The sequence below is a fragment of the Carassius auratus genome, chromosome 30 (genome assembly GCF_003368295.1).
Source record: "Carassius auratus strain Wakin chromosome 30, ASM336829v1, whole genome shotgun sequence".
In the NCBI taxonomy this organism is placed as follows: domain Eukaryota; kingdom Metazoa; phylum Chordata; class Actinopteri; order Cypriniformes; family Cyprinidae; genus Carassius; species Carassius auratus.
In genome coordinates, this window is record NC_039272.1 from 16,270,472 (window position 1) to 16,283,019 (window position 12,548).

The window sequence follows — 12,548 nt, forward strand, 5'->3', positions numbered from 1 at the left end:
AAAAAGCTCCTCTATTCTGGGAAACTGCAATCCAGTAAATAGCCATTTGTCCCCGTTAGACTTGTGTGCATTTGTCCCTCCAACCCCATGAATCACAAAACCTTTATGTGACACAAGACATCTCTATTCCTCAGCCTGTGCCCTTGAGACAGTAATTAAGATATTGCAATGCTACACTATGGCCACTAAGAGATGGTAGTGAGCCTAGAAAAGCATTTGCCAAAAAATAAATAAATAAAAGGTAGAAAGAGAATAAATTAATAAATAAAAGCTCTCAAATCCTCTTATAGAGCACAGACGTGACATGCCCGTCTCCCTTCAGTAGGGGTTTGTGATGTGTTGGGGACTCTGGGTTCACAAACACGTCTGTGTCACCAGGCATAGAGATGAGGCAGGTCTGAAATGGTGTAACCACACAAAGAAGCTGTGAGCTTATGCACGGCTGCACTTCAGGTCCGACATGGAGAAAGAAGCAGGGTCAGGGCAGTGCAGTTTAATGGGATTTCCTCTTGCAATAGGTGTATAGAGAGATGTGTTTATTAGAAACATTTCCTCTTGACTTATGCCTCAAGAGAAAAGAGAGCCCAACACGATACTGTGGCACATACATGTCATACTCGTAATTAAGTATCGCCTAGGAATGTGTTTAAGGAGCACTGCAAGCAGACAAAAACAAAACATTACAAATTAAGCTTTATGGATTTGCATAATGTATTTTTGCAGACCAGTCAGACCAGTGGGGTGGTGGTTGAATGGGCTGTCTTTGTTTAAAATAGTCTTATGTTAGTTCACACAACCATTGATTCATCTTTTGTCATTAAAGTGATCTCATCGGTAGTTGGGGATGTGAGTTTCAACTTCATTTATGTAGTTTTTAACTCATTCTTTTAGCCATTTTGAGAGAATGAATAGCCAGTGCTTGGAGAGCAATTATTATTGCTTAATCTACCTTCACATGACTGTTGTAACAGAGAAAATCAGCCCTTTTTTAAGATTTCAGCAAGAGAGTAATAAATCAGACTTCACTGAAATCAATTCTTCATTTAATGCACAATAGCATGAAAAAGATTTGGGCCAGTGAGATTTCTTTTTTAAAAGAAATTCATACTTTTATTCAGCAAGAACGCATAGAAATTGATGAAAAGTTTTGTTTTGTTGGATTTTTGGTGAAAAATAAATATTTCACTATTTCATATTACTGCTTTTATATTAGTGCAGCCTTGGTGAGCATAAGAGGTTTCTTGTTCAAAAACATCTTACAGACCCAGACTTTTGAATGATGATGTATACCACAAAAAGTCAATAAAATCTAAATAAATACACTACTAGTTCATACATTTTCAAAAGATTCACATGGACTGAAAACTAGACGAGCGATGCCATCTTGAAAATGGAAATAAATGGAAATAAACAATCATGAATATAATTCAAATCTAGGATTGTTTGTTTAAATGGATCTAAATAAGAATCAATTTCCAGTTCCTGGTGCTTCCAAATGTGTCAAGTGTAGGAAAGTTCGAGAAGACACTTACTGTCCACTGTCCAGCACTGAGGTTCTGCAGAGCCCCGGCTGCTGCTTCTAGTGTGTTATAGTTCTGGCTTTCTGTAAGCAGGGACAGGTAGAGTCGGACCACCTCCGGCTGATAGAGTAACTCAAAACCTGCACATGTAAATGACAGATAGACGGGAATTACACATAAATCACTGGTGAACAAAGTAGACACACATACAGATTAGCTTAGAGGTGATAAAAATTGATTGCATATCCTCCTTTCAGTGTTGAGATGCACCTGGTGAAATAAAAAGTGGACAAAACAACAGGGTAGGAAAAATGCATGATTATTATTAGAAATAGAGACAGAAAATCAAAGACACTCCACTTTCACAGATACATCGAGCAATTCAATAGACAAGCTGCCTAAAAAAGCCAATAGCCTGATGGACGCTTGGTTTGTTGATAACAGCAGCCCAATCTCAGGCAGTGTAATCAGGGAGTCTTTCATTAGACATGACTTGAAGAAGAAGCTCCTTCTTGCCGATTCAGGGTCAGGTCCTCCAACACAAAATACAAAGACATTCTGAGAATACCCAGTTAGGTTGGAGACATTTGCAGCGATAGCAGGGAGCGGATAATTAGCTTCCTCCTGCCTAAATGCTAAATGATGCTGGCGGACACACGAATCACTGTGTGCTACTTCAGGGATGTGACTTTTTGTGTGTGTTCCACATTTTCCACATTCCAACATAAGCAGTAGCTCTAAGAATTGCAGGACAAATTCCACTGATCTAACAAACACAGACAGAGAAAGCATTGTGTATTACAGTGGTTCTCAATTGGGTTTGAGACAATTGTTTATTTATCTTTTTTTTTTTGAAGATGAGGTCATCACAAAATGGACCATGTTCACATTGGCCTAAAATTTACAATTCTACCAAGTGCAAAAATAAACATGTATTTTTGTACTAAAATACATTCTATTCTATTCTATTTTTTAAATGATCTGAAACTAATTTATGCGTTTGCATTCACATTGCGATAAATCAAATAATCTGGCCTATTTTTAAAGAACCTCAAATTTAAATTCAAAAAAGAAAATTCTGTCATCATTTACTCACCCTCACATTGTTCCAAACCAGTATGAATTAATTTATTCTGTGAAACACAATCAAGATACTATTAAGAATGTTTTATCTGTTTCTGTCCGTACAAGTCAACACAATCCAAAACAACACTTAATCTTGAATCTTGAATAAACTTGATCTTGAATAAACAATGACAGAATTTTCATTTTGGTGTGAACTACCCCTTTCAAATCAATTAATAGCCACTGAAATGTTCAACTTTTGAGTTCTGTAAATTCCTGTCTGGGTCTGAGGGCTACCATTTACTGTGCAACCATCTACTGTGCAACCACCGCACATCCATCATGTTCACTTGAACTCTCCACATAACTTGGCCTGTGCAAGCATTTAGCCAAGACTGAGCATGACGGATATGTGGTGGTTCAACAGGCTGTGTACTTTTTCATTGCCACCATGTCAAGATCGAGGAGTCTGGAGAAGTTCAAAGTAAACTGAGCAATGATATTCGTGCAAAAGCAGCAAAACTGCAACAAGGTGTTATCCGGTAACATGTCTGAAATGAGTTGAGAGCAGAAAAAGATGGAAGGGCTGTCACACTAATGCATGTTTGCTGGTGTGTGACTGCATTAGAAAACTGCCTGGCCCATCTGCACTTTCTAAATGTGCACCTAACACCTATAATTTAGAGAGGGAGGAGTGGCCTTCAGGATGTGGGCTGCTCACTACACGTTTTTATTTCTGTCTGACTGATGGTTTAAGCAAAAGATCTGTCCTCGACTTTTCTTTCAGTTTCCACACATTCGCAACCCAATTACCATTTAAAGCTATTTTCAGTCTCTCCTCCCCATGCTTTAAAATTCTTCTTGAGTGCGTTACTATGCTATAAGACATCAGAGCAGCCTTAGAGAGCGAGTGTATGTACAGATTACCTAATGCATGTGCTAACTACAGTATTATGCTTTTTTACACAGAGTTAAGTGGAAAGTCATGAGTCACAGTCATTCAGATACAGAGCTATATTCTCTCTTTGACAATAATAGCACCCCCTAATAAGTCAGCATCGAAAACGAAATGATTTAAATTGTGGACAGATGACTGCTTGCTAGTTTAGCTTGAACTCAAATCAGTTAATACACACCAAATCAGCTAATTAAATCAGATTCTGTCTTGTGGAGAAATGGCTGACAGATTTATAACCACAAATGAAGGTTGTTTTCTGTGTATGACTGACATTGATGTTAAACCCTACTGCAAACTTATTAATGACAGCACTTTGATATTCGGGAGTCTGTAAGTCCACATTCCCCTTCTTGTGCAATTCTTGGAGGCCGGATTTGCCCTTAAGCTGTGATTAGGGATTAGTTACCAAAACGTTCGTCTTTCAGAGAGAGATCAAAACATCTCAGCTCTGCAAATATCATTGATTCCTAACGGGGACCAATGGTCACTTCTTTAAACAAAGAAAGAACTGTGCTATACTGTTAAATACATGAAATGAGCGGTCATACTCATAAATGTCAAAGCCACTGTAGAAACATCCAGATGTCACCCCTGGTGCCTTATTAAATGAATGTAATTTGCATTTCCAAGTGATAAAGGGGAGGAATAATGAGCAGGATCCAGAGAGACGTGCTCTTGCTTTTGTAGTGCTACTCTCTTTTAGTAGGTCAATTCAAATTAGTAAGTGACAGTAAGAAACTAACAATGCAGAAAAAGAAAAAAATATTTTCAATTTACAAAGGAACAACCTGTAGTACCACATTCTGTAGTAGAACATGATTATGAAAGAAAAGCATTCTCAAAACATTTATAACCACAACTTTTAGAAATAATATCTGGAGAAACATTCTTCAAACAAAATTACTATGCAACAAATCCTACATTTTGGTAACACTTTAGTGTAGTAGTGACCAATTCTAACTATTAACGAGTCAACAATAATAACACATTGGCTGTTATTAGTACTAATAAAGCACATATTCTGCATTACCATGTTCTAAATCCTTAATACAAACCAATCTTTAAATTTAACAACTACCTTACTAATTAATAAGCAGCAAATTAGAAGTTTGTTGAGGCAAAACTCATAGTTAATGCTTTGTTAATAGGAAGAATTGGACTTTAAAATAAAATGTAACCCTAAATTTTAAATGCTAAAATAACCTAAACTGTGAAAGTCAAAGAGAAATAAAAATTAAAAAGAAAAATAAAACTAACCAAACAAAAAAGACAACAGCACATAAAAATAATAAACCTAAAATTACAATGAAATAAATAAAAATAATAATACATTTTTATTAATTTTCAACGAAATCATTTTTATAATAATATTTATTTAAAATATTATAATAAATAAAAACAATTAATATTACAATATTAAAAGTATAAATAAATGTATATAAATATAATTATTACATTTATTATACAATTTGTTTATATAAATAATAATAATAATAATAATATATAAAAAGCTACAATAAAATCATAAAAGTTAAAATATAATAAAATTATTTTTGCTGGAGATACAAAATTGTTTGTCTCGTTTATACTGTTCCATCATTTTAGGCTTCTTGGTTTACAATGAAATGTGTGTATACTTGAATTTGTGAACACAGATGATGAAAAAGAAAGAATGGATTCTTCCCTGAAGCGTCTCCAGAGGGAAAATGACTCATGTCCATTCAACTCCAAGCTTGCCTGAATGACAGTCTACCTGTGGAACAGACTCTGCACTTACTCTTTATGTGATGCCCTGTGAGTTGAATCCACAAAGTGGCAGGAACTTCAAATGCCAAAAGGAAGGTGGTAATGGCTCACAGTCAACATAACAGCATCCGTGCTCGTATGGGCTGCCTGCAGTGACAGGAAGTAGGGTAGTCTGCAGGGAATAGGATGCACCAACAAAGCACCTTTCTTTTCTTTCTCATTCTGAACCCCTTATCCCTCCACAGGCCACTGAAACAGAATGGGCAAGCCTGTTGAATATTTGAGTTTCTCTGGAAAATGTTTCTTTATAGATTGAAAGCCTCTGGCCAGCTCTTCAAATGCTCCGGTTCTTCCTAAAATGGTATGTCCCTCTCTCCCCTGTACTCTGGCTGGCCAAGTCCCATTGTGACGTCCCATAGCAGATCCTGGCTGCTGAGAGCAGCTTGTCACCGCTCACCCAAGGAGGTCTTTTTGATTTCCACTAGCCTTCAATGGCTCGTATTATGTGGAACGTCAGTCTTCAAATCACCCTTCCTAACAAGAGCTTTTCCCTCTCTATTCATCCCATCCTTCAACTGACAAAACTTTTCAGTTTAATTACTTTTCTACGCAAATAATATTGAGACTGCAGTGTTGAACTAGAAATACCAGATTTTTTTCTCCAGGTTTGTGTGGGTTTTAAACACAATGGGCAATGATTGGGTGAGGGGGATGTTTATTTGAGGCACAAAGCTTGCCAAGAATAGATTTTCAACAGCTGCGAAACCTTCTGAATGGATAGCTATAAAACTGTGAAGAAAATGGAGGATTGTCATGGTAATAATCCATATCAGGAGATGCTGATGGAGTAGACACTAAAAGATATCCCTAATCTCATATTTTTCTTTGGTCATTAAACAAAAAAACCTGACAGGCTGAATTTGGCAAAACCTTGATCAATATTCCACAAACAAAAACAATGGCAGCTGCTAAACATGTTCTGAGAGATGCATATTGAGATATCAGTGCAAGAGAGAGGAAATTGAATTGTGTTATTGAATTACTAAAGATCTAGAGGTAAGATAAAGTCCAGAATTATCCCTGTATCTTTTTAAAAGAATACTACTTTTTGAATAGTTCAGGGTTGAGGTGTGTGATTGAGTGAGCATTGATGAGGAAGCAGGAGATGAGGAAATAAGCAACTCTGTGAATAAACTTCAACTGTGGAGTTAAAGCAAGCCGAGGAGAGGATCCAGCAGATCTATTCATTAATAGACTGTTAAGAAAGAGAGCAAGAGAGTAAAAAAGAAGAGACAAACATCTCTATGTAACAAAAGACTATACTATGCTATATAAATGTTTGATTTAGCTCTGATTCGACCCTACAAAGCTGCCTACCTAGACAGCATCTTAAGGCAGACACTCTGGATGTGAAGCCTGTTCAAAAAATCATCCAAGAAAAAAAAATGCTTACTGTAGACACTACTCTTCAAAAGTTGAAGGTTGGTAAGACTGTTTAATGTTTTTGTAAGTCTTATATCTTATAGCCTATGTATGCTGAAAATGACAAGGCTGCATTCTAGGGCTAAATTGAGAGGCTAAAAACGTGAGGGCTGTGCCATAGCATCCTGGTAAAATAAAACACTCTATGGACAACAAAACCTAATTTGGTGTTGTACAGGTTACATCTTTGGAGCAATCTTCCACTGAAAAAAAAAAAAGAAGATTCACCTTTAGCTCTGGCTCATTTAACTTTCACACAGACACAAGGGGCGGCTCGTGTGATGCATTGAGAATGAAGGGAGCGAGAGATGGCATGCAGAACACACAGCGAAGCACTTAACATGAGTGCAACTGCAATCTCACAGCACCGGTGCTATGATCTCACTATATGATAATGACACTTTACATTCCAGTGGTTAGCAACGCAAAAGTACAAATTGCTCAGTGAATACCAAGTGAATAAATCTAACAGATTAAATAGGAAGAAGGCATTATACATACTGATATCAAATCAGTCAAAGAGAGATGCCCACAGGCTAAAAGCACACGGCAGATGCACATTGTGTTTTAGAGAAAATACACAGTTTTGTCAGAATATTTTCCACTGAGAACTTTTGTATTGTCTATCTTGTCTGACAGCCATTTCACCCGGGACAGAAAGAATACCGAGTTTCAGTGGTACATGACAAAAAGCAACCATGTTGTTTGAACAATCTGTTATGAATTCTGGAGATGGCATCTATTAGTTTTTGATGCTGTGAATGACTACACACACTCACACACACTCAAACTCTATTACAAAACCTGGTGAGCTGCCTTGCCGCCTACTACTAACACAGGGAGCTACATCCTAACTGTCATCAAAGTCTCATGAGTGACCAAAGTGGAACGCTACATATGAAGCTCCAGATGTGACAAAAAATGAACTCATTGTGTAAAATATATATTTAACTAAACTGACTATTTTGGTCACACGTTATTTTAATGTCCAGTTCTCAATAATATCTAAGTATTACCTACAAATTTTGCCTCAATAAACTTCTTATTAGTGCATTAAATGGTTACTCCACCCCAAAATGATCAATTTGTCATTATATTACTCACTCATGTGTACGTATTATATATATATATATATATATATATATATATATATATATATATATATATATATATATATATATATATATATATATATATATATATATATATATATATATATATATATATACAGTATTGTTCAAAATAATAGCAGTACAATGTGACTAACCAGAATAATCAAGGTTTTTAGTATATTTTTTATTGCTACGTGGCAAACAAGTTACCAGTAGGTTCAGTAGATTGTCAGAAAACAAACAAGACCCAGCATTCATGATATGCACGCTCTTAAGGCTGTGCAATTGGGCAATTAGTTGAAAGGGGTGTGTTCAAAAAAATAGCAGTGTCTACCTTTGACTGTACAAACTCAAAACTATTTTGTACAAACATTTTTTTTTCTGGGATTTAGCAATCCTGTGAATCACTAAACTAATATTTAGTTGTATGACCACAGTTTTTTAAAACTGCTTGACATCTGTGTGGCATGGAGTCAACCAACTTGTGGCACCTCTCAGCTGTTATTCCACTCCATGATTCTTTAACAACATTCCACAATTCACTCACATTTCTTGGTTTTGCTTCAGAAACAGCATTTTTGATATCACCCCACAAGTTCTCAATTGGATTAAGGTCTGGAGATTGGGCTGGCCACTCCATAACATTAATTTTGTTGGTTTGGAACCAAGACTTTGCCCGTTTACTAGTGTGTTTTGGGTCATCGTCTTGTTGAAACAACCATTTCAAGGGCATTTCCTCTTCAGCATAGGGCAACATGACCTCTTCAAGTATTTTAACATATGCAAACTGATCCATGATCCCTGGTATGCGATAAATAGGCCCAACACCATAGTAGGAGAAACATGCCCATATCATGATGCTTGCACCTCCATGCTTCACTGTCTTCACTGTGTACTGTGGCTTGAATTCAGAGTTTGGGGGTCGTCTCACAAACTGCCTGTGGCCCTTGGACCCAAAAAGAACAATTTTACTCTCATCAGTCCACAAAATGTTCCTCCATTTCTCTTTAGGCCAGTTGATGTGTTCTTTGGCAAATTGTAACCTCTTCTGCACATGCCTTTTTTTTAACAGAGGGACTTTGCGGGGGATTCTTGAAAATAGATTAGCTTCACACAGACGTCTTCTAACTGTCACAGTACTTACAGGTAACTCCAGACTGTCTTTGATCATCCTGGAGGTGATCATTGGCTGAGCCTTTGCCATTCTGGTTATTCTTCTATCCATTTTGATGGTTGTCTTCCGTTTTCTTCCACGTCTCTCTGGTTTTGCTCTCCATTTTAAGGCATTGGAGATCATTTTAGCTGAACAGCCTATCATTTTTTGCACCTCTTTATAGGTTTTCCCCTCTCTAATCAACTTTTTAATCAAAGTACGCTGTTCTTCTGAACAATGTCTTGAACGACCCATTTTCCTCAGCTTTCAAATGCATGTTCAACAAGTGTTGGCTTCATCCTTAAATAGGGGCCACCTGATTCACACCTGTTTCTTCACAAAATTGATGACCTCAGTGATTGAATGCCACACTGCTATTTTTTTGAACACACCCCTTTCAACTAATTCAACTAATTGCCCAATTGCACAGCCTTAAGAGCGTGCATATCATGAATGCTGGGTCTTGTTTGTTTTCTGACAATCTACTGAACCTACTGGTAACTTGTTTGCCACGTAGCAATAAAAAAATATACGAAAAACCTTGATTATTCTGGTTAGTCACATTGTACTGCTATTATTTTGAACAATACTGTATATATATATATATATATACATACAGTACATGTGTGGGGGGGGGGGGGGGCATAGTTTTGTGACCTATCAGGACACAACTTTGTATAATGACACTGGTATGACGCAGGTATCACAAGGAGAGGGTGACTTATGATGTCCCCATTTTTCAAAACTCTTATACTCTTAAACTCTTAAAACTCTTGTTCTCTTAAAAAAAGTTTCCTGTTAGGGTTAGGGTTAGGTGTAGGGTTGGTGTAGGGCGATAGAATATACAGTTTGTACAGTATAAAACCTGTTATATATATATATATATATATATATATATATATATAACATTTTTTTTTGAGAAGGATACATATTATGCGGCCTTACAATTTGACAGTTTTATAAGGCAGCATAATTTGTGTGAATGATGCCTTAAAGTTCTGACTCTGTAGGCAGCTTCTAAACTGTTTCAATTGTTTATGTTCACAACAGCGACAGTCTTACAAATTCCTCTTACTCTCTATTTCTTGTATGCAGCAGTCCTCCTCCTGTTACCTTCATCTATTTCTCCCTCAGACTCTCTGGATCACACTCTCTCTCTTCTAGCTGCATAGTGTCTTTGTTAGGCTTGTTTGAGTCATTGCTGGGATGCCGGTAACAGATGATATGTCTGATCTGCTTTGCCTGGAGAAGGATGTCCCTTTGCAGGCCTTATGTCATATCCCATTCTTCACGACCCACCTTCCTGCCATCCCATGCTTGAGCACATGACAAATAATCACAAGCTCTCAGTTTCTTTCTCACATGCTCTTTTCTTTTCTCCCTGGCTCTTCATCTCGCATACACTAGTCATCTGATGCCTCATTCTACACTGGCACAAAAAAACCTGGCTAGTGTGTGTGCCACAAATTATAATCTCAGGAATGAAGCCCAGTTTTCAGACAGGCTGTCTACCTCCCCTCGCTCCTGAATTTGGCAAATGACAGTTTTCACTTTAAAAAGTTCATTTAGAAAATGGCATGTTTGCAAAACAGGAAACAATAAACGCTGGCAGCTCTTTGTGTAGATGCCACTGACGGCTTGCCTAGTAATCTGTGCTTAATTGCATTCAAGTATGTGTGCGTGTGTGTAAAGCATCTCTCTGAGAAACAGAAACATCCTCTTCTGGCTGAAAAGCAGCACACAAAGGCCCCGATGGGAGGGTAAATCTCACTCTATTCCCTCCCGGTAGTTTAATTCAGCCCAGTAATTATTGTCTAAGCCATTAGGCCAGTGAAGAATGGTTCGCTGCATCAGATGCTGGGTAATATTATGATCAAGCCCTCGCCTTCTCAGCCAGTACAATAATAGAACAGCAATAGTAATAAACAGAACAATTATTAATAGGTTTTAGTAATAGACATTGAAAAAACAAGTCCAAACAAATGATTTACTGATGAGGTTTTACAGTGGACAATGGCTGCTTCGGCTGGCTCATTTTCACATGCATTGTACTCGCACCAATCACGTACCCATTAGACACTGTCTAACAAACAATAACACATGTGCAATGATGCAAATCATCTATTACATCCATCATTAAGTTTCTGTGGCCTTCTGGCATCAAGTGCTAATTGCAAGCTCCTTCAAAAGACCTAGATGGAAACTAGAATTTCAGACTTATCTGGGATCAGATCACTCCCCAGGTCCTAAATCAGAGAGCTGTGACAGAGGATCTGCCTTCATTTGAACGATAATGCCCAGCTCCAGTGGAGCAAAAGTGGGGCATGAAAATGAAACACTGCTGGAAGAGCAGTTAATTTTCTTCTCTCCATAGTGAGATTTCTATTTCCTGCACATTACTGCTCAAAAGTATTTTTTTTTTTAATAAAGTAGTAATATTATTCAGCAAGGATGCATTCAATTGATATGAGTGAAGACATTTATATAAGAGTCCTGAGAGAAAAAAATAATAATCATCTGATCACCGAAGGATCATGTGACACTGAAATTTAATGGATTAATGGCTGCTTGAAAATTTAGCTTTGACATTTAACAAAATTTTAAATAGAAAACAATAAACTGATATTAAATTATAATAATATATTTCACAATTTTAGTTTTCTCTGTAATTTTGATCAAGTAAATGCAGCCTTGGTGAGCATAAGAGACATCTTGAAACATCTTACTGACCCTAAATGTCTGAATGATATAGTGTACATTCACCAGGGCTGTGTTCAAAACAGTTGGTCAATGACTTAACAGATAGGTTTATAGTAAGGAAACTGACTTCAAAGACATTGTAATGACATGTATAAGGATCTAGAACAAATTCAAGTGAGTTTTAGATATTCCCAATAACATATTTCATGAATAATATTTATTGGTAGAAATTGCTCACTTTTTTCATAACCGTCCAAATTATAAGTGGAAATAAATTACATTTATGATTTTTTCAACCGTTCCATCAATCTGAATATTTTGAATCTTTCGAACAACCACAGATCTGCACAAGGTGGGAAGGCACAAGGAGTAAAATATGAATTATGCTGCCTTCAAAAATTACCCAAACATTTAAAGTTGGATGTGATTTGACATATTATTTTGGACAAAACCCTGGTGTCCCAAAGGCCCAGGTATGGTATGATATTACCTGGTCACCACTAGGACAATACATTTTACCAAAAGGAGTCACAAGTCCCTCCCAAATATTACCTTTTGTGCATGTGTCCCTTCAACCTAATTGTCATAAATATATATATATATATATATATATATATATATATATATATATATATATACACACACAACTTTCATATTCAAATACATAGAACAGCTAAGAAAGACAAACAAGAACATCCTGATCTTCATTCTTCTCATGACTCCATACTCTCTCAAAGGCTAGCACTGCCTCTCAGCACCATGCCACATAAAAGCTGCTGGTCTTTTGTTGATCATGACTGTGGTACAATAGA

At 36.8% G+C, this 12,548-nt stretch overlaps 1 protein-coding gene across 12 annotated transcripts in view; it reads right to left on the minus strand.

The window, feature by feature from the left end:
- The window catches only part of arvcfb (ARVCF delta catenin family member b), a 175,206-nt gene that overhangs the window by 10,316 nt on the left and 152,342 nt on the right, over positions 1-12,548 (minus strand). For all 12 annotated transcript variants that reach the window (XM_026211744.1, XM_026211739.1, XM_026211742.1 and 9 more), the window contains one exon: positions 1,533-1,660. In XM_026211744.1, coding sequence (XP_026067529.1) covers positions 1,533-1,660 — 128 coding nt within the window. The remainder of the gene's footprint in view (positions 1-1,532; positions 1,661-12,548) is intronic.